Below are 23810 nucleotides of genomic sequence, written 5' to 3'. Positions count from 1 at the left end.
CCTGAGACCTTTCCTGACCTGCCCTCCCAACGCTAATTCCCTCTTTTATTTTTAATTTATATTCCAAGATTTCATGATTCTAGGAGAGAGTGAGGCTACCGACTTTGCCCAACTATGTCTCACTTAAATCCAGTTCACACAAAAGTCAAGATATCACCCTTTACAACTTGGTCATTGGTCATCTTCAAAAGTGAAGGACAAACAACAACTTACATACAATATCTACTTAAATGTGTACATTTATCCCTCCACCCCCTTTGAATATAAATTCTTTAAGAGACTGTCACTCTTTTGTCTTTGCATTCTTAGTATGTACCATAGCATTTGATGCATATCAAAGTAAGCATTTAAAAATGCTTGTTGATCATTGATTATAATTAGAATTTTTCACTACATTCAAAACACTGAGCTAAACTTTGTCGGTGATTTAAGAAAATCTAAGGCTCAGTCTCTTCCTTTAGCTGGGAAGACAAGACATGTCCTCATAAGAGATTAAACAATAATAGAAGACACCAATTTGAGAGATCACAAGCCTGTATTTGACTAAGTGACAAATTAATGGTAAAGTCAAGTGCTATAAAAGATCAGACCAAGGAGGGAGAGAGAGCAGGGTGGGATTAGAGTGGTCACGGAAGGTTCCTCGGGGGAGGAGGAAACTCTTGAGTTGTGGCTTAAAGGATAGGATGGGATTCCGAAAGGTCATTCCAGGAAGGGAAAAAAGACATGAGCAGTGTCACTGAGACAGGAGGAATGCCCTGTCTTCACAGTAAAACTGGAACCTGATTGAGCCTGCCTTTGATGATTCATAGAGCACTCCAAGGTTTTGTATGGCATTATTATGAAGAATGACAAGGATTATTAGGTGGTTGATTAGTATACTCACCAGTAGATCGAGAGCTGGTTCATGCAGTGCAGGGAGGACAGATGTTGGCTGTCTTTATTTTCCCAAGGAAGCTTTGCTCCCCCTGAATTCAGGACTACTTCTCTCTCAAGGCACTGAGGCATGATGCTGCCACTGCAAATGCATGATAGCCGCTATCTCTGCATTCAGAAGTTTCTGACCTAAGCCTTGCTGAGCCTCCCTAAGATGAGATCATATACTTTTGTAGCTTCTTTGTTTGTTTGTTTTTCTTGCCAGGTGCATCTGACACACTCCATGTGTTCCACATGTGAGGTGAGGAAGTAAAAGCCTTCTGTTCTTGTGTGTAGAGTAGATGGAATCTTCAGCAGAGTGAGACGGGCAATAGTCCTGACTTCCCCAGTAAAAAAAAAACTTAGCTTTGATCTCAGTTACAGAAAGCATAAAAATATAGAGATAAAATCATCAGGGCAAAATGCTGATTATTTAATAACTCATGCAACCAGTATTGCCTTGTATGATAAAATGGAAGAGGGAGAAAGAAAGAGAGAAGAGAGAAGTTAGGAGGGAAAGGAGAAGGAGGGAGAGGAAAGGGAGAGAGAAGAAAGAAGAGAAGGTGAGAGAGAGGAGAAGAAAGAGTAGGAGGGAGAAGAAAGGAGGGTGGAAGAGAGAAAAGAGAGTGGAAGAGAGAAGAGGAGAGGGTGGGAGAGAAGAGGAGGAGGAGGAGAGAGAGAGAGAGAGGGGGGAGAGAGAGAGAGATATGAGGGATGAGGGATGAGGGATGAGGGATGAGGGGAGAGGGAGAGAGACCCTTTTCTGAATTTCCCCTTTTTATGTCAAGGGTATAACAATTCTCGTTACCCAGATGTGCAACCCTAGTGTCATTTTCACCCCCACCTCATATCCCACATCCAGTCATTTACCAAGCCTTATCAATTCCACCTCCATAACAGATCAACTACTTCCCCTTCTCTCCATCCATAGGACTGCCACCCTGTTGGCTGGTTCTCATCACCACTCCCCTGGACTATTGAAATAGCCTTCTAATAGGTCTTTCTGACTACAGGTTCTCCCCTCTCCCTTCTGTCCTCCAAAGAACCACCAAATTAACATGACAACTGCACAAGTTTGTCACTCCTCTGCACAGAAAATTCTGATGACTCCCTCTTGTCTCTGTGATGTGTACAGATTTATCCCCATTTGTATTTAAAGCCTTCCCGAAATGGCTGCAGCCTACCTTTCCAAGGTTCTTACTCATTATTCCTCTTCATGTACCGTGTGTTTCTGCCAAACTGGTTACCTGCTGTTCCCCAAACTAGACATTTCATTGCCTGTCTCACCCCCTCCTCGCCTCTGCCTCTTAGAATTCCTAGCTTCCTTCAAAGCTTGGCTCAAACACCATCTCCTACATGAAGCCTTTTCTCATCTCTTCAGGTGCTAATTGCACTCCCTCCTCCATAATTTGCCTCTACGTTGTAATTATTTATATATGTAGGAGTTGGTTTTCCCTTTAGTATTTAAGCTTCTTTAAGGAAAAGACTGTTTTAGTTTTTGTCTACCCCCCCCAATCCCCCCCCCCCCTGCCCCCAACCTGGCCCATAGTAGGTTTTAATAGATACTTATTGCCCAGGTCATTAATTGTCTCCCACCAGCTGCTTCTCTGTGTAACTGCCTAGTGGCCAGAAGCCAAAGTGTGGCCCCACCAGCACGATTGGTCCAGTTCACCAACCCTAGGGAAAATGAGCTCTTGCACTTGTGAAGCCTGTAGATTTTTTCATTTCAACAGCGACCACATTTATTAAGCTTCTGTTGTGCTCCAAAAAATAAAAATTAACAGTCTCTGTCCTCAAGGAGCTAATAAAGGAGTTACTAAAGGAAGGAACTCTAACGGAGGAGGTATGCTGTGCTGACACATGAATATGATCTGAAGTAAAATGGGATTAGGGCTAATGAGAGATGGAGGCAAAATGCTATGAGAAATTGGTGGTGGGACAGATCTCTCTCAACCCAGGGAGGTCAGGGGAAATTTTCTGGAAGGAGCTGACCCTGAGCCACTTTCATAATTATTGTGTCACATGACATGCTTTCATTAAAGTATGCATAGGGTAGGGGAATGCAATTTTTTCTCTCCATTTAAATAGTGTTGCTTTTTCTTCCAGGAAGTCTAAAAAACTTTAAAAAAAAAATCAAAGACTTTGTTGTGATCATCCTGCAACCTCTCAGACATGTAGATTTAACATATGAACACAAGAGGGCACTAATAGTTAAGGTATATAGTTATGTGGGTAAATTCCAGAATCCTTTGGTTATAAAAGGAACTGAGAGTTCATTGGTGTAAGCACTCCCTCCCTCTATAAGCATTTTTCAAACTTTCCCTGCCTTAAAGATTATCTTAGTGAATGGCAAAAAAGTCTAAAATAAAAATCGGTCCGCTGCTAAGTTTCTGGTGATGAGGGTCCCTGAACTCAGCCAGTTCCCAGGCAGTAGTCACTCCTTCTGGGCCTCCAACAAAACCCTTTTTAGCTTGGTAGGACTTAGAGAGCTCACACACTACTCACATCACCTAACATCACTTTTTTGCCTTCATGTGACATCATGTAGAATCTTAGCAGGGGTATCTTGGAACATGTTTAACAACCAGCTTTCCCCCAGAATACAGTAGGCACAGTCTTAGGTTTAATTGGATTGTTAACATTTTCTCCATTACTTTCTTAAGTCTAGACAATGAGGCAAAAAAGACCCAAATCAAGTCCTCATTGGTAGTGTTTGCAGATTTCTGAGGTGTAAGTGCTCGGAATGAAAATGTACCAAACTGCAAACTGGTATAAGCTGTCTGTAGCACACCTCTGAGTCTTAGAGATCTACCTTTGCTAACCTCTTAACCGGCAATCAATCAATCAAATAGGTTGTAAATCCCAATTACGTGCCAGGCCCTTTGCTTATGTGTTGGAGATACAGAGACAAAATTGAAATTGCCCCTGATCTCAGGAAGGGGAAGCTTGTATTCTATCAGAAACAGCAATACATACGTGTGTGTGTATGTGTGTATGTGTCCAGTTCATGAGCCAGTCAAGATGTCACCCTTGTGATGTTCCTGGTCCTCTTCAAGAACAAAGGATGAGCATCTACAACACTATATTCACATATCTTCATAATGTTATATCCATATGTATGTGAATGTATATGAATAAAAATAAATAAAAGGTAGTTAAATATGTGACAGAGGAAAGGGACTGGTATCTGGGACTGGTTGGGAAAGGCTTCACAATCATTGTACTTGAGCTGCATCTCCAAGGAAAAGAAGGCTTCTCAAAGGAGGAAGTAAGGGAGAGCCTTGTAGGCATAGGAGATGGAAGGCTTTGTGTGAGGAATAGAGAGGAAGCCAGTTTGTCTGGACCACAAAACCCTGGATTGATGGGTTTGTTAACAGGTAGGGCACAGAAAAGGGGAGAGGGCAGCTGTTTCTGAGAGGAGTTAAAACAGCTAATCTCTGTTTCCATTAGCCCATCATCACATTCAATTACTCAGTGGGGATGACAGTGCTATGTGCAGAGAGCCCAGCTAAGGTAGTGGAGCCTATGTAGGGAGTTTATTAAGGATAATTCAATTTCTTGGGATGACCCCAATGAGAGTATGAGAGGCTCTAGTGGGTTTCCTTTTCCAAGAAAACAGATCTAAAGTGTCCCCAGGGCAATTGGCATCTTGGTTTGAGTAGTATAATTCATTTCCTCTTTAAGCTGGGTGGGTGCGTGACATCTCCTTCCCTTAGGCCAGTGACCTAGTCATTCATGGAGAGCAGGTGGCTCAGGGCATGCCACTCCGCACTCCGCTTGGCCTCTGCTCAGCTCTCGTTTTAACCCTTGGTGAGCAGCATTTGAAACAGTGAAACATCCACCCAAGGGACCATTTGAAAGTGAAACGAGGCAAGTATATTTATAGAATCAGAGAATTTTCAGAGTTGAGTAGACTTCAGCAGTCATCCAGTCTAAAACATATTCAAAAAGGAATTATCCCCTTTTTCATACCTGATAAATGTTAATAATAGTAATGAAAAACTAATATTTATATGGCATTTACAATGTGCCAGGCACTGTGCTAAATGCTTACAATTATCTCATTTGTTTCTCACCACAACTCTGGGAAGTAGGTGCTATTATTATTTTCATTTTATAGTTGAGGAAACTGAGATAAACAGATTAAGCAACTTGCCCTGGGTCACTGTAGCTAGTATCTCCTAATGACTTTATAGTCTAATAAAATCCCAAGATCATTTTTTTCTTTTTTGGACAAACTCATGTCCAACTAAGCCCCTCCATTCTGTGAAATTGACTTTTGGAGCCCAAGTGTGACTTTGTATTCATTTCTATTACATTTCATCTTACTGGATTCAGCCCAATTCTATAGTATGATAAGATTTTGGTTTTTTGGCTCTTAACTCTTATCGAGTGTGTTATTTTCTCTCCTAGTTTTATGTCATTTGCAAATTTTAGGAGCATGTCATTGATACCTTTATCCAGGTCATTGGCATTATTAGACAACATAGAATCCAGCACAGATGTCTAGAGAATTCCATTTAAGACCTTTGGAAACATTGATATCAGTCCCACTGAGTCAAAGCTAATTCTTTGCAACTGTCAATCCAACTGATTTCAAATCCAATTGTATTACTCTATGCTCTCCTGCCTTCCCTATTTTTGCCACCCGGTGGACCAGTTCAACTTTACATTGTTTTCTACTCTTGAATTCCTTATTCCTTTAATAATAATAATAACCAACATTTGTGTAACTTTTCCTATGCACCAGGCTCTGTGCTAAGCATTTTACAATATTATCTCATTTGATCCTCTCAAGAATCCTAAGAGGTAGGTGATATGATTATCCTCATTCCACATATGAAGGAACTGAGGCAAACAGAAGTTAAGTGACTTGTCCAGGGTCACACAGCTAGTAAGGGTCTGAAGCTAGATTTGAACTTAGGTCTTTATTCTAGTCTCTGATGATCAACTGGCTCTTCAGCTTGCCATCTCTGACCCCAGATACTCTTAATCCCATCCTCTCCCATTTCCTCCAAAAGTTTACCCCCACCAATCCTTACTCTTTCTCTCATCTCTTCTTATTGACTGCTCCCTTCTTTCCCTCCTGGAAGGTCTCCCCCTTTAAAAAAAAAAAGAAAGAAAATGTTCACTAGTAAAGAAAGAAAGGAAACAAGCATTTATTAAGAGCCTACTATGTGCCAGGTACTGTAAAGCTAAGCATTTTACAAATATTATATATCACGGCAGCCCTGGGGAGGCAAGCACTATTATTATCCTAAGTTCTGTTTTCCTCTATACACGCTATGATCTAGCTATATGCCTCTACTGGCCATTTGCTATTCCTCACACATGATACTCCATCTCCTGTCTCTGCACTTTTTCCAAGGTTGTTCCTCATACCTAGAATACTCTTCCTTCTGACTTCCAGCTTTTAGACTCTCTGGCTTCCTTTAAGATTCATGCATAGTCTGAAAAATATACAGTAAATTTTTTACCAATTAGTGTTACCTTCTTTGGGAAACCTTTTCTGCTTTTCCTTGGTATTAAGGCTATCCCTTCCAAGGTTATCTTCCATCTACTCCAGATTTATCTTGCATGATCTGAGTCATATGTGTTATTTCCCCATTAGAACATATAAATTCCTTGAGGTCAGGGTTCATTTTTGGCTTTTGGTGCTTAATAAATGTTGATAGATTGATTCTTTGTGTCTCTAGGACTTAGCTGAGTATCTTCCACAAAGTAAATGCTTAGGATGTAATTATCGATTAGTTTTTCCCTCTTTTAACATTTTTAATGAAAAAACTATATTTTTCCAAAACAAAAAAGATTAATGAAAAGATTAGCATTGTCTTTATAGTAAATCTCTTTTACGTCTGGCTTAATAGAGTCTCCTATTCACTTCTGTGTTGTCTGTTGTGATTTGTTGTTTTGGTTGAAATATAAGAAGAAAATCTAGCCTCACATATGTAGATGGTTGAAAATAATGGAAATGATAGTCAAATGAAGTCTTAGTGTTATTATGAAAATCATTTTGACTTCATGAATCCCCTGAAAGGGTCTCAGGGTCTCCCAAGGATCTGTAGACCCATACTTTGAGAATTACTGCCTTGGCTGTATCCTCAGCCAAGCCACTGATTTCAGAGCCACCACTTTCTATTCATTTCTTTATCCAGCAGAGATGCTATGGTTGGTAATCTCCCCCTGACAGAAGGGATTGTAACTTTCCTTAGACAGTATTTTCATCCAATAAAGCTTACTTCAGTTTCATCAGTTTAAGCCTTTTCCTCAACCAAGGTTACACCAGAAGGTACAAAGACCAATGCTAAGAACAAGTATATCCTTTGACCTCTTCTTAAGCATGTCTTTTAGCTCCCGTTCTGAGTAAAGTGTTTAATAAATGCTTTTTCATTCATTCATTCATTCAGATGCCTTCTCTGAACTTAAAAAAAAAATGTTTCCTTAGCTCTTCTTGACTGTGAACTATCACTCCCCTCCCCTGAGTCCTCTTATTTCTTCTGCCATTTAACTTAGGGTCAGAAATCCATTTCTGGACTTCTTGTAACCCCTTGGCTTGGCTATATCTCCCCAGATAGTCATTTCCTCAGAGAGAAAATGGATTGAGAGACAGTGTGATAAGGAAACAATTTTAATCTCACCCCAGCAGCCCCTCTGTTCTAGAAAGACTGACAAATGCTGTGCTGGCTAGAGAATTCTGAGAAGACCCTTTGTCCTTTCCCCCAGTAACATATCCCAGCCTTGTCTCTTTCTCTGACCTCTCTACACACAGAAAAGACAAGCAAGCTCTGTTATAATCAGAGTGCTGACTACCCAGACAGGGCAGTATGATATTTCCTTATGTATCCAGCAAGTATATGGACACGAACTGTCTGCACAGACAGCCCTGTGGGAAGTCAGCAATCAAAAAAATAGACGTTTAGGGGCTTGCTGTCACAAAATGTTGGGGACTACCTAAAATAAAATACAACTTTAAAAATTATAAAGTAGTACATTTTCAACTGCAAAAGGCTATAGTGCAAAATATGAGCATGGGAAAGAGTTAAGAGGAGGTAGCAGTTGGATGGAGTTGGGTCCAGAGGAAAGAACACTATTGTGGAAGTTGGAAGATTAGAGTCTCAGCTCTATTTCTGACTATGGTTATGATTTTGGGGAGACTGTTTATCTCTCCAACCATCAGATGTTCCCTCATCTGTAAAATGAGGGAGTTGAGTATGATGGAAACAACTCACTTTTGGCTTTATAAAGTACTTCGCTCTCAATAAACCACTGAGGTAGGTAGAATGAGTAGTATTAGCCTCATTTTAGAGATAAAAAAACTAATTAGTAATAGTGATAGTAGCTTTTCCATAGAGGCTTAAGGTTTGAGAATCACTACAAATATTTCATTTCATCCTCTCAGCAGCTCATTTTACAGATAAGGAAACTGAGTATGAAAGAGGACAGGGAACTTGCCTCAAGTCACACATCTACTAAGTGTCTAGGGCAGAGATTTGAACTCAGGTCTCCCTGATTCTGTGCTATCCACAACACCTCCCTGGTTCTTTAGAAATCAAATGACTTGCCTTTGATCATCTGATAGCATCTGAGGCCAGATTCAAAGCTCAGCCTCTTGACTTCAAGTCAGGTGTTGTATTTGCCACTCAGTCACTGAGTCCTTCTAGATCTGACATTTTATATCTCTAAAAGATGATAAATTCCACCAGAGTCCTTTCCTTGGAGAGGTGGGAGGCTGTGAGTGTGGAGTGCTACTTATATTCTCAGACGAGGTCAGTTGGTTTTGAGTGGCTATTTTTCCTTGCTATAAAAGAAGAATATAGTAGATTATATATGTATCTATCATCTATCTATCTATAAAATAAAGGAACATACCATATATATACCATACCATATACCACATATATATATACTATATACATACCATATATAACATACCATAGTAGTATATAATGTGGTATAGGAAAGGTGGTGAGACTATGGAGTATATTAGGAAATCATGGTGATTTAAAAACAAAAACATCAATGAAACTAAAAAAACCCACCAAGGACAACAACAAAAAAAAGCACGCCTGAGAGAGTGATGAGTCCTGGGTTAAATCAAGTTTCCGTGACTTATGCATTAGAGTGTAAGCTCCTTATGGGCAGGGACTGTCTTTTACCTCTTTTTGTATCTCTTGGTGCTTAGCAAAGTGGCTGGCACATAGTAGGCACTTAATTAATGTTTATTGCCTGACTTACAAGGATCAGAGACTCAGAGCTGGAAAGGATGTTAGACATTATTCTGATCCCCTCATTTTATAGATGCAGAAACAGACGACCTAAGAGGTTAAGAGTGAGTTGATAAAGGCCACACAGGTACTGCTTATTTCCTATGTGCTCATTGAAAAGTCCCTGGGCCTTCCCTGAGGCTCAGTTTCCTCAGTGGTAAAAGAGGTCTAAGGAAATTTGCATTCCCTATTTTAGAGGAGGGAAAAGAATGAGGCAAGGTTAGCTTCGTGGAAGAGGTGAGTATGGAAGGAATAAAAAAAAAATCAATTTTCTTATGTAAGATGAGGCTCATTTATCTTCCTGAAGCTTGTGAGGGATTATTGTAATTATTATTGTGGGGTTTTTTTTTTCTGGGAAATACATGCATCTGATCCTTAATGTCTCCTTTCAGTCTGCAAGATGAATGTACATCGACGCTGTGAAACAAACGTCGCACCCAACTGTGGGGTAGATGCGAGGGGGATTGCCAAAGTTCTGGCTGACCTGGGAGTCACTCCGGACAAAATCACCAACAGTGGTCAAAGAAGGAAAAAGGTAAATTAGGTGACTGCCTCTGAGCCTTTTCAGCAATGTTGGTTTTGCCTTGTAGGAAGTGGGATAATGGGATTCAGGAAGCCTGAAACCTGGGCTTATCCTGGGCCCTGGAGAGTCACAGCGTTTACTTGAAATAAGCCTGTGTAAAAAAAAGAAAGACTATTTACCTTAAGCCTGTCTCAGTCATTGCCTTAATTTTCATTGGCCTGAAGGAAAGTTTGTCAAGAAAAGATCTAAGCTTAAAGAGCAGTACTGAAATTTCCTCCAGGAGAAAGGGAGGAAAACCTGCCAGAAAATCCCACGGTGTGCAGAAGTATACTTCAATGCCCCCAGGTTGGCAAAAGATCAGCGTTAGGGGATGGAATCTACCAGTGGCATTGCTCTAAGAAGGATAAATATCAAAAACAAGACAAACGAAACAAAAAACCCTGCAACACCATCCTTTTCTAGAGGGGAGGGAAAGTTAAAACAGGATAGTGCTGGAATGCAACTACCCTTGGACGTGGTCAAAATTCCATGACATCAAACAGCTGTGTCTTTTTCCATAGGAACCAGTCTGACTTCCATCTGTATGAAATTCTAAATGCAATAGAAAAAGATTCCTTTGCTTCTCATCCTTCAAGGGAATTTGTGCCCATACATACATATATACATACATACACGCAGGTAGCTATTATGTATATAGGTATGCATCATATAGATTATGCACATGTGTATGCATTTAAACTTTGATAGCTTAAAACTGAAGTAAGACTTTGGGGACACACTGTGTGTAGTCAAATACATAAATGTGCATGTGTACATACATATATACAATACATATACAGTAGATATGTGTATGACATGCCACATGTACCACATGTCTGTGTATTGTATATATATGTGTGTATCATGTGTATCATGTGCATACATATATACATACACACATGTATATTATATACCTAGCATATTTTTTTTTCATAAGTCAGGGCCCACAGATGTAAGTCATTTCCCCAAGGCATTAGCAACAATTTGGTGTTTGAGGTCTTCTCCAACCTTGGCTTTCTGCCTAGAAGTTTTCAGAAATTTTTGAAAAGTTGTTATGAGAAAAGTGGAAGCAAGTTAATTGAACTATAAATCTTGGCATGGGGGAGTGGTTTCCATCAGCCAGTCCTTTCAAATATTTTATCGTGCTGGCTGGCCCTAGGCAGAAAATTAAGAGGACTTCCATCTAACTTTCTAGAATAATCTACACCAGCCTACACTGAGATCCCAGAAGAAAGAAAGCATGTCCAAGGGACCCTACTAGACCAGAAAAGCAAGAGAACTCTCAGTCTCTTCTTAATCATTAGAACTCCCTTAAATTGGCCAGTCATTTCTCAGACAACATCTGGCTATAGATGCAGCCTGCCTTCTTTCCCTTGTGACTTTCAAAAATGCCTTGGTCCTTGGCTGCAAAAGGATAAATATATTTTGCCTTCTTAAAACAAGTTTTCTAGTTTTTTCCTTTAAAAAGTATTCTTGCAAAGTCTAGATGGAAAATGCCACTCTTGCTAGGGGAATTTAACTATGATCTGCATGTCCCTAGTGGCTATCTTCTTATTCCAGCCTTCTCATTTCTATATCCACCAAGAGGAAAGGGGCTGGACTGGATGCCACGGAGCAGAAGGAGTCAACAGTTAGAATACCAGGCAGTATTAATATATTTTTAATCAATTTTTTTCAATGTTCAAGCCTTTTTTTCTTTCCTCTCACAAACAAAGTGAAACAAAAAAGAAGAAAGAGAAACAAAGCTCTTATAACAAATATGCATAGTCAAGGTGAACAAATTCCCATGGTGGCCAGGACTAAAGCTGTGTGTTTTATTCTGTACCCTGAGTCTGTCATCTCTCTGTCTGGAAGTAGGTAACATGTTTCATCATCAAGCCTCTGGGATTATGATTGGTTACTGTAAGAATCAGAGTTCTTAAGTCATCAAAATTATTTATTTTTTCAGTGAAGACGTTATAGTATCGCCTATTGTCTTGGTTCTTACTTCACTCTGCATCAGTCCATAGGAGACTTGTCACATTTCTCTTAAGCCCCTCATCATTTGTTACAGCACAGAGCTCTTCTATTACATTCGTATATCCTACTTTTTTTTAGCCATTCCCTGAGTGATAGCCATCCCCTTAGTTTGCATTTGCTTGCCACCACAAAAAGATAAATACAATTTGTATTTATATAAATTACTAAATTGTATATTTACATAAATTTAAATTTGTAAATTAGATAAATACTTTTGTACCTATAAAATATTTTCCAGGCAGTATATTCTTAAAGGGAGAGTCAGATAAATATGTAGGGTGGAAATAAGAACAAAGTAGAATCTTGCGTTGAAGACTTCCTTTTTTCTCCTGCTCTTGTGCCAGAAATAACGTAACAAAGCAATCTTATTATTGATCAAAATACAGTATAAAAATGACATTAAAAACACAGCTTTCTGCACAGCCCTGGTGCCCCTCCAGCAGCTGCACCTCATCTGAATGTCCTGGGTCATTGTAAGACCTGTTGGAAGGAGGCCATCACGGATCATTTTAGCGAATGACACTGCCAGAAATAAGGGCTTATGATGGTGATATTTTTATCACTCGAATTCCACTGAATGCAAACACTGGAAAATGGTTTAATCTCTTTGTTCCTGCATTATTGTTGGAACGACTGCCATAGCTCAACTTAGAATGAGAGATTGGAAAAAAGAGGCCCCTGTGGCCTGGAACACAAGATCGCTTCTCAGCTGCAGTTCCTGATTTTGATGTTGTGTCAACACCAGCGTCGGTGTAGAAAGAAAGTGTATCTGAATGGCTCTTCTGGACCAGAAGGGCAAGAGCCATAGGAATCCAACCTGCCAAGTAAACCTCAAACAGGGTCGCCAATGCCAAGGGCAGGGAATGATTTCCTGGAGAGAGAGGTTGATAAAGTTAGGAGCATGATTAGCAAATGTTTCTTGGGCTTGTGTTGTGACTGCCTCGTTATGTTAGGGATGGTGAGGCATACAAAGAAATTGAAAACATGCCACCTCCCCAATTACCTAATTTGCAATCTCACTTAATGGATAAAAAAAGTACACACATTAGAAGGTAGCATGGTTTCATGGATGGAGTTCTGCAACTGGAGTCAGGAATGTCTGGATTCGAAGGCAGGGCACCTTTGACACTTTTTTTAATTAATTATTTTTCCAAATGAAAGAACCTCAATTTTTTTTCCTTCCCTTCCCCTCCACCATTGAAAACAAAAGGAAATTAAAAACCAAAACCCTGTAACAAATATTCATAGTCAAGCAAAGCCACTCCCCTGATTTTGTATGTCTAAAAATGAATTTCTCACTCTGCACCCTGTGTTCATCACTTCTCTGTCAAAAGGTGGATAATGTGTTTCATCATTGATCCCTTAGAATCATGATTGATCACTGAATTGATCAGAGTTCTTACAGCTTTCAAAATTGTTTGTTTTTATGTTGTTATTGTACTAATTATTCAGCTGGGTTCTGTTCACTTAACTGCATCAGTTCATACCAATCTTCCTAGGTTTCTCTGAAATTATGCCTTTCATCAATATTGTAGGATATTAATATACCCTAATTTGTTCATCTACTCCTCAGTTGGTGGGCCTCCCACCACAAAATGAGCTGCTAGAAATATTTTTGTCCATATGGATTGTTTTCCTCTGTCTTTGATCTCTTTAAGGTGCTACTTATGTGACCCTGGGCAGGTCACTTAAGACTCTTAGCGCTATAGCTTGAACTGTGAGTCTTGAAACCCATATTTAAGAAGCACTAAAGGGCTCACAAGTGGAAAAAGTTTAAGAAGTACTACTCTAGGCAACCTCTTAGAATATAAGTTTCACAGAAGATGCTAACTTGCATTGGCAGAGGAACTTTGCTCATCCTAAAGTTCTCTATATCAATAATATCATAGATCTAATCCTTTTCTGTATTCCTACTACCAAAAGGCCTGTTGTGGGAGTTAAATGAATTCCTAGACTTGAAGTGTTTTGCAAATTTCTGTGTATAAGGTAGTTAGTGCTATATAAAAATAAAAATTAGTAAAAAACTAAATAAAATTATTTTATTTTTATTAAATATGTAATTTTGATCAAATGTAAGTAAATGAATAAAAAATTAACAGTACAAAGCAGTATGAGATTAGGATCCAAATGAGTGATGTAGACAGAAAGTGTTCTGAGAGTTCAGCGACAGGATGGAAGTCAAGTCATTTCTAACCTAGGTGATCTAGGAAGACTTCACAGAACTAATGAATTTGAGATTGACTTCAAAGGATGGGTGGATTCAAAATAATCAGAGCATCATACAAACACTTGGAAATATCAATCTCTCTCTCTCTCTCTCTCTCTCTCTCATTTAACTCCTTAATGAGAAGAGGCTGAAGCCTTTTGAGATCACAACTTTTAAAATGAATCATGATATTTGGAAAGCATGCTGCCTGTCAGCTCTTTGGCTGACTTGGGACCAGAGAACCTCCCAGATAACCATGTGTATGTCTGTGTGTCTGCCTCAGCTAATTGCAGGTACTGAGACTCAGCAGCCAGTCCCTGGGAGCTCCCCATCTGAAGAAGATCGATCCAAGTCAGCGCCCACCTCCCCTTGTGATCAAGGTGAGAAGCTGTGATGTTCTTCCCTCAATTTCAAATTGTGCTTTTGGGGAGCTGGCTTATTCTAATCCTTTTTTAAAAAAGTGCTTGGGCATATATAGTAGGTTCTCAGTCAATGGTGGATTTAATTGAATGTGATGTGAAACCTAAGCCCAATTTCCTCAAAGAAAGAAAGCTTGGGTTAGAATGACTCATAGTTTGAGGAAGATCTCCACATTCCCTTTTCTTATTCAGTCATTCAACAGATATTTCTGAAGGCCTACTGTGTGCAAGGCACTGAATCATTAAGCTCTGCCTGAAGTGACTGTGCCTTTTCTGCAGTTCCTCTGTGTCAGTATAGAGAAACAAAACATCTTCCAGGTTTGTGGTTCTTTCCTTTCCCTTTCTCCTTTCTCTTCTCCAGTGACTAATGAGATACAGCCACTTTGCCAAACTATGACCCTTCCTCCCACCATCTGTATCTATCTTCTAAGAAGCTTCCTATGTCTTGGCATCTCCTCATCACCAAGCAGTTGTGTTCCTTCTCATTGTCATTGGCTCTTTACCTTAGAATCAGGATTGGAATAGGCTGAGGATGGAGGGAGGTAGAGGATCACTTATCTGAGTACCTTTGGTGCATATAGTGACTAATGGAAGGTTATGGGGACAATGCTGGGCTATGATGGGGGGAGAATAGCTTTAATCTTGATTTATTATCAAAATGTAGCCTGGAATTCACCAAACATCATAAGCTTTAGAACTAGAGGGGACCATCAAGTGTGTCTCCTCCCCCATTTTATGACTGAGGAAACAGAGGCCAGGGAGGTTAAGTGATTTGCTCACCTACTTAGTAAGAAATGAACCAGAACATGAACCCAGGTCTCCTGACTGCACATTCGGTGTTCTTTCATTTTCCTTCCACCCTTCTTGTTTGTAAATTTATGAGGACTTGACATCCTGGGAAAATATCAGAATGTTAATAAGGTTACAGTGGGCCTGGGAATGTTAAATAAATGCCATGTAAGTGCCATTTATTCATTCATCCAGTTCATCCAACCAAGTGCCTGCTGGGTCGAGCATTAGAGGCTGTAGAGGTTTGGATGAGACGCTATCCCTGCCCTCATAGAGCTTGGGAGAAGTGTGTGCTTTTCCCGATAACATTAACAGTAATATTCACTTTTTGCCTTTTCAAATGACCATCCTTTGTTTCTCTTCGTGTTAGGTAAACAGGACTATTAGTTAATTACTGCCCCCATTGTACAGATGGGGAAGCTAGAGCCCAGAGAGGTGAAAGGACATGGGGTCAGCATTGAGTTAGTGTCGGTGTGAGATTAGAACCCTAACCTCCTGGCTCAGTATAGCTTAACCTCAAGATTGAGCCTATTAAGGTGATTGTTTATAGCCTTACCTTAGCATCTAATGAGGAACTAATTTCACTGCAGAATCCATTTGCTAACATAAGGAAATGAATTAGTTCTTTCTTTAATATTGAGGAATTCTGGGAATGAGGGCCTAGAAAGACTAAAGATAATCTTTAATTTAATAAATACTATACCTGAGACTTTGGAAATGAATAGGAGTGACCTCTGGAACTATGTGGATGTTATCATATGAGCTATATAAGATGCCCCCAAAAGAAGCCTCAGGGTATATTGATTTAGAGTCAGAAGACTTGGGTTGAGAAAGCCACTCAGTTGCTTATGATCTCTGGGGCTATCAGCAGATTACTTCACCTCGATAAATAAAGAGGTTGGACCAGTTCTTAAACTTTATTTATGTCATAGATGCCTTTGGCAGTTTAATAAAGCATAAAGACTCTGCAGAATAATGTTTCTAAATGCATAAAATAATGTGCATAATATTATAAAGGAAACCCACCATTCTGAAATACAGTTATCAAAATATAAAAAAAAAAGGTTCACGAATCTGTAGGTTAAGAACCCCTGGGCCAGATAATTTCTAAGGTCTCTCCAATTCTAAATCTGTGGTCCTATGAAAAAAATTCATTTATGATCATCAGACAGTGTGTGGGGTAGGTAGGAGTTAGGAGACTTGGTTGTGATGTCCTGACTAATTTCCTACATGACTTTTGACAAGTTACTTTGGTTGTGACCCTCAGTTTCCTCATCTGTCAAGTGAAGATGTCCATCGTTAACATGAAGAAAGAAAGGACAAGTAAATGAGAGATGACTTTAAATAATAAAAAGCAGCATTATATGTACTGGTCATTGTTATAGAACATGTGGATCTCTTAAGGTACATTGAGGAAATAGCCCATAAGCTTCATGCCTTGTTATTCTAAATCAGTACAACATTGCCTTCCCAAAGCTATTCCAACTTCAGTATTTAAAACTGGGCTTGTTGCATGTGTCCTCTGGGAGATTTTCTTTCTGGGACTTCCTTTTGTATGACAGTAAGCAGAGGTTAACCCAGATTCATTTGGAGACAAGAAGGGCTGTCACTTTACTGAGAGGCATTCTTTTGTCCTTAACACTACGTACCAAGGGTACCAGAAGCATCATGGTTTAGTGGAAGAGCCTTGGCTTTTAGTTAGAGGACCTGGTTTGAAGTCCAGCCAAGTCACGTAGAGCTGTACAACTCTTGGAACGTCACACCTTCCCTGGGCTTTGGTTTCCTCATCTTTAAAAATGGAGGGAGTTGGACTAGATAACCTTTAAGGTCCCTTCTAGTTCTTACATGTTATGACCTATACTTGTAGAAGCAATTTCAAAGCTGGAATTCTGATGTATCTGTGAAGGCACCTCCCAATTCCTTCACTAGACTCTGATGATTTCCAAATTAGCAGGATAAATTCTAGGGGAAAAACAAACAAACAAACATACACACATTTGGGTTTTTGGCTGAGGGGCATCTTGTAAAAGCAAAACCTTGTCTTGATTCCAGAGAGTTAATAATTCTATGTGCCCCTTCCAGTATAATCCTATTTATTCATAGACATATTTTGAAATCAGATTATGCTGAAGATGTCCATTTCAGCACAGTCTAGTGTGTGCCTTTGGTTAATGAGTAGCTAACGATAAAACTTCTTCAAATAGAAAAGGTCAAAGGATTAACTAGTGTTATCATACACATATAATATACGTCATACTCTAACAGAGAGAAAAAGACAATTTGTTCTTGCAAAATCTCCTAAATGTGTGGAAGGATTCCTACCATGTTTGAGATAATCTTCCATATGTCCATATGTACTGGGGGATGGTTCTGCTGTTAATCATAAGTCAATGCTCATCTTCCTAAGAAGTCCTTCTTGCTAAATAGGTCATTGGGACAAATCCAAGAACAAAGCAAAATGAAATCATTGAGATGAGACTTCTTTGAAGATACGAGTATCAGCTGTGATTGGCTGTTTTGAGGCAGTAGCCATGGTCATTCTTCTCACTATTTTTAGATCCTAGAGGAGAACCTGCTCAACTTGTTCTTGTGGGCATGTCACAAGACTCTGAGGTCTAACTAGAACCTCATCTTGTCTTCCTGTATAGGGTACAGGGCCAGGCCCTGTGTGCAATGTGTTACTGTCCAGTGCCCCATGTGTTATGAACCTAGGGTCTAAAGTAAATCAACAGGTGGAATGCTTTGGAAAGAGTTTGAGGAAAGAGTAGGGAAGGAGGTCTAGCAGTGAGGAGGGGAGGAAGTGGAAAAGCTTGAGTGCTGGAACTGCAAGGAGGCTGGTGGAGTTAATTCCATGATTTGTCACCCTTGTTCTCAGAAATCAAAGAGCTTGAAAACAACATTAGGAAGGCCTTGTCGTTTGACAACCGAGGGGAGGAGCACCGGGCGGCATCATCAGCAGATGGTCAACTGGCCAGCCTTGGAGAGAATGGCGAGGTCCGGCAGAGCCAGACAAAGCGAATGGGCCTTGAAGAGTTCAACTTCATCAAGGTGTTAGGCAAAGGAAGCTTTGGCAAGGTGTGTGGTGTCAGTGGTTCCTGGGATTTTGCTTAAACAGGTGTTCAACTTAGTTCAACAAGCATTTATTAAGGACTCACTGTATTCAAGGCATTATTGCCTCATTTACACTCTCGAACGCTGGGTTGCCTTGGGCTCACCTAGGTCCTGTGAAGGTTCCTTCCTGTTATAGCTAGCTGGGGAACTTTAGTCATGTCATGTAAGCACCTGATCTGCAAAATGAGGGAATTAATACTTTTGTTCTCTTTACCCTTAAAGTGTTTTGTTTTGTGTTTGTATTTTCTGTTTGTCTGTTTTAGTAATGACCACATGAGGTAAATGATGTAAAAACGTTTTGGAAAGTTAAAGTATACATATACACACACATAAATACATATACATATACATATATGTACACACACATACATATATACATACATGTATGTGTGTGTGTGTAGTCCAGTCATCTCTCCTTTTCTTCCTTCTCCTCTGTCTCCTCCTCCTTTCATATCTACTATTCCTCCTTCCTTTCACCAGTAGTCAGTCTGAGGTCTTGCTTTTAATTCATTACAAAGTCTTTGTAAATGTTCCCTGTGAACTTTATGACTTTCCGTTAAGTGGGTCTACCTGAACGAGCCCAGCCCAATGTTAGCTTCATTTTGTCCACATCAGAGAATACACATCGCCCATTTCTCCCCCTCTTACCATGTTGGGCTCTGGCATGAATACTATATGAAGCATGTTAACAAGGTGAGGTCCCTATCCTTTATGAGCTTGTGGTCTAAAGTAAATCTGAAAATAGGCTGGTTTACAAGGGAAATAGAATTTGCCGCTCACTTTCAGCACTTCTCTCCGCATGCGGTCAGTAGTCTTAGAGGAAGGAGAGGAATGCTTCCTATTTGTCGGAAAGACATGAGCACGAATTCCATAGTCAGGTAGAAGGACTGTGAGAGGCAGCAGGGAATGAATTACTCACATGGATGAGATCATAGGTCCATCCAGAGCAAGAAAGCAGTGTCTTTGGCTTAGGCTTTCCCTGGTCTGTCCATGTTTGGCCCCTCCCAAGTGTGTGAACACAGGCATAAATGATACAGATTCTCACTTCCATAAGACAATTCATGGTAATGTAGCAATCTTCATGATGGCCACACACACACACACACACACACACACACACACACACACACACATACACACACACACACACTCACACTCACTCACACACATACATCCATATATATATATATATATATATGACCATCATAAGGATTGCAAAATTGCTATATGTAAAGATAATAATAATGCTCATTTTAGATGGTCCAACCCTTGACCTCCTTCATAACCCCAATTCCTAGGCCTAATCTGGGCATTGTGTACCTCTCTCTAAACCAAGGACTGCACAGGGAGCTCGTAGGAGCTGACCATTCAGAAATCTGAAGAGCAGACTAGACCTGGCAGATCAAGGGGGAACATGTTATGGCAAGTCCTGGACACTTGAAAGCCCTCGTATGTAGGTCAGCCGGCTTTCTTGACATATGGCCCTGTTCCATGTCTCTCCCACTGACCACCTCAAAGAGAATGAATGCATGCAGTTGCTCCAGGGTACTTGGGGCAATTTTTTCCAGGACCCTTACCTCCCTCTATCTGACCCTGAAATCTCAGGGGCAGGGCCAGGGTGGGAACCTTCACCTTATTAGATGGTAATTCCTGAAGTAGCTACATTCTTTAGACAGGTTAAAGAATACCTCAACCACAGTACTGGGACCAGGCATAACTCCATGCAGTGAGAACTTTGCCAGAAATTAGACATAATATTCCTCATTCTAAGCATATGATACTAGCACTATGATGGGACAATCCAGTTTCCATGTAGTAAAGTCAGAAGGTGTGTCTTAACCATATAAGTCTATTGTCTATATTTTTAGGGGGAAAATAATGCACAGCTCAAGCTTACGCCAGTTTTAAAAAATGTGAGCTATGTGTAGATGATCCCAGCTAGCATCATGAATCCTCAATTAGGTTTTTAAGTTGCTGGATTCAATTAGATAATAATCATGAAATTTCATGATTGAAATGGGAATAAAAAGAGCCTCCCCTTCCTGCTGTATAAAAGCAGTATGGTACAGTGGGAAGAGGATAAGACTTGGAGGCTTGGATTCAAGTTCTGACGCTCTTTGATCATAGGCAAACCACTGAACCTTTCTCAGCCTTCATTTTCTCATCTGTCAAATGTAGAAAATAATCTTTGTATTACAAATCTTACAGTGTTGTGAAGAAAGTGTTTTGTAAACACTGTATATATAGTATTTATAAATATATGTATATATGAATATATATGTATACACATACACACACACACACATATATCTATGGCCTGCAGAGGCTCATGGACTTCTCTAGGATCATGAAGTAAATAAATGTGAATTAGATAAATAAAATTAATGATTAGTTTTCACATATATGATATGTTATTTACAAAGAAATAGGTTTTTGAGTCACTTACCATTGGCCGATGTGGGTTTTTTCCTGGGTATAGGAATCCATAACCTAAATATTTTGCTTGGTTTCAGGTCATGCTAGCAGAACTCAAGGGTAAAGATGAGGTATATGCTGTGAAAGTCTTAAAGAAAGATGTCATCCTTCAGGACGATGATGTAGATTGCACCATGACAGAGAAGAGGATTCTAGCCCTCGCACGAAAGCACCCCTACCTAACACAACTCTACTGCTGCTTCCAGACTAAGGTAGGGTGGGTCGGTAACTTACATGACTATCTCCTTGGAAGGGATGGGAACACCAGAATGGTGAATTTCAGGTGGAAAAGCATTAAAGTATCACTGTGTATTCTCTCTATAAAGAATTTATGAGTATGGTGGGTTTCTTCTTTCAAAAGATCGGTGTAAGCTTAATTTGTTTTTCCCATTCATTTTAATTCTTCTATGCAACATGACTAAGATGAAAATGTATTTAATAAGAATGTATATGTAGAATCTATATAAGACTGCAAGCCGTCTTGGGGAGGGAGGGGGAAGTTGGGGAAGAGAGGGAAAAGAAAAGACCAGTGTAACTTTGGACAGAATTTTTCTTTGAGAGCAGAGTTCATCTAATTAGCTGTGTGGGAATGAAGGGATCCTGGCAACAGCCAAACTCCTTTGTGGTAGAATTGGGCCATGCCATGTGGTCTAACTCCTGGTTTAATGGAAGGTTCACTGGGGTAGGATGAAGATGACTTAGGATCTAGTCCCAGACATGTGGCTGACTTACTTTGTGATCCTAGAGAAGTCCATGGGCTCTATAGGCCACAGTTTCTTCACTAGTCTGGCAAAGATTTCATTAAACCTGCCTGACCTATTTCCCCATATGACTGAGGAACAGATCATAGGAGTGAAAACATTTTGTCAATTATAATACTAACACATTAAAACTGAAATATTATTCAATGCTATAACATGTTGGAGGCCTGGTACCAGAAGATGGCAGTAAAGAAGCAAAGATATTGAACTGATGGACCATATAAGCTGTGGTAGAAAATGAAAATTTCAATATCTTAGAATTTTTTTCTATTCAACTCAAGGGTGAGATGGAGATTTGGTAAATAGTTAGAAAAGTACGAAATTGGGAGTTGAGACACTTGGGTTCTAGTTCCTATTCTGCCACTAACAAGTAGACTAGTTGAGTGAATTTGGCCAAATCCTTGCATCTTTCCAGTACTCATTTTCTTTGTCTGCAAAATAGTGGGGTGTATAGTTCATATTGGTCCTCCATATGTGTCTGGTGGTGGGAATCAGTAAGTGGGGTGGTGGGATGGTGAGATAGCTACCACCGTGGCAGCAGGGACTTTGTCTAACTGGTATGACTGTGGTTCTCAGGAGACCCAATGTGTAACTGGAAATTTGTTTTGAATATAGAATTGTGTTAGATACCTCTAGTTATATTTATGAAAGTAAAGGAGCAAAATCAACATGGAGATTAAGGGACATTCTTCTGTCCCTCTGTGTATCACGCTTTCCCACCTTGTCTGGACTTCTGTGCTAGATTTCTACCAGTCCTTTCACAACACCCCTCACCTTTCCAAAGTTAGGGGAAACCAACTTTTCCACCACTCATTTCATACCGCCACTAAACTGCAGAGTACAGACGGACGTCACTTCATGTAACACACACACACAGTCCTGAAAAGTTGCAAGCAATAACATTCTTGTAAAGTGAATCATTTTTTGAAATTCACTAAGCTAGCTTAAAAGTATAAAGTAGATTAAAAGAACCCCGTGATGAAAACTTTTATAAAGCAAATAATCATTATATAATTAATCCCTTTTTGAGTAAATATGAATTTTCTTATCATATTCATCAGTCAGCAATGGGATAGAAAGAGTAGTGGAGTTGGAGCCAGAGGAGACAGAGTAATATAGGAGAAAAGGCAAAGAGTGTGAAATCAGAAGACCTGGTTTCCAACTTCAGCTGTGCAAACTTCGACCTTGGGCAAATCACTTATTCACTCTAGGCATCCATTTCTTCTTTTGTGAATAGGAGTTGGATTTGACAGCTTCCAACTGCCTTTTAGCTTTAAGCCTTGTGATTCTGTTTGCTGAAGTTCCTGCTTTTTGCCCAGCACTCTGGAATTCCCAGGGAAGGAGAAGATTAAGTCCTTTCGGTTGAATTTATAGTCTAGGATAGAAGTGTCATGCAAGACTCCGCAGTGATAGGACTGAACCAGATTAAAATGTAACTGGAAAATGTTCAACAAAATAAATGAAAAATACAGTGCAACATAGATAATGTCAATTTGTACTTTTCTAAGTTAATAGGTTTCATTCAGGGATTTGAGTTTGACACTAGTAATCGAGGCTACTGAGGAGATAAAAACAGTATAAATGTCACCTGGGTGACTCAATGGATAGAACTCTAGGCCTGGGAAAAAAAAAGATTTGAGTTCAAATCCACTTTCAGACACTTACCAGCTATGATACCCCGGGTAAGTCACTTACCCTTTTTTTTGCCTCAGTTTCCTTATCTGTAAAATGGGGAGAATAATAGCTTCTATCTCCCAGGGTTATTGTGAGGGTCAATGGAGATAATAATTCTAAAATACTTAGTACAATGTCTGGCATGTTGTAAGTACTATATAAGTGCTAGCTATTATTGTTACCATCACTAAATGAAATAGGTTTGCCCCAGGAAGAAGCTCTTCTGGACAGTCCCTGAATTCTTTAGACAGGGTATGAAGTCCTGATGAGATCTTTGTTCCATCACGGACTCAGGTTAGTTCCAACAACTGAGTTTATACCCTTAGCTTTGGCCGTTGATGGGGTATCATAAAATAAAAAGATTCAAGGGGGCTGAAAAGAGGTTCAGCAGAAATGAGAAAAGGCCTGTATATAGTCTCAGACTCATGTCTATGGAGAGACACCTTTGTATCCATGGGCCCCTCCAGGGAGCCACATGACCCCAGGAGTGTCAGCAAACAGGGACAGGAGTGGAGCAGTAAGGAGCTTCTGGGCCACGCTGGGATATTTAAGTACGTGAGCGAAGAGCAGGACAGTGGCAAGGGCAGAGAAGTCCCTGGGCCAAGCCAAAGATTGGGT

General features: G+C 39.9%; 1 protein-coding gene across 1 annotated transcript in view; it reads left to right on the top strand.

Annotated features, from left to right (window-relative positions):
- PRKCE (protein kinase C epsilon) overlaps positions 1-23810 on the top strand; it is a 661730-nt gene that overhangs the window by 411581 nt on the left and 226339 nt on the right. The window contains exons 7-10 of the mRNA XM_072635707.1: positions 9569-9711; positions 14247-14343; positions 18047-18246; positions 20796-20969. Of these exons, the coding sequence (XP_072491808.1) occupies positions 9569-9711; positions 14247-14343; positions 18047-18246; positions 20796-20969 (614 nt within the window). The remainder of the gene's footprint in view (positions 1-9568; positions 9712-14246; positions 14344-18046; positions 18247-20795; positions 20970-23810) is intronic.

This window comes from Notamacropus eugenii, chromosome 1 (assembly GCF_028372415.1).
Source record: "Notamacropus eugenii isolate mMacEug1 chromosome 1, mMacEug1.pri_v2, whole genome shotgun sequence".
NCBI classification, from domain to species: Eukaryota; Metazoa; Chordata; class Mammalia; order Diprotodontia; family Macropodidae; genus Notamacropus; species Notamacropus eugenii.
The sequence above is the reverse complement of the archived record's forward strand: the minus strand, read 5'-3'. Positions and strand labels throughout refer to the sequence as shown.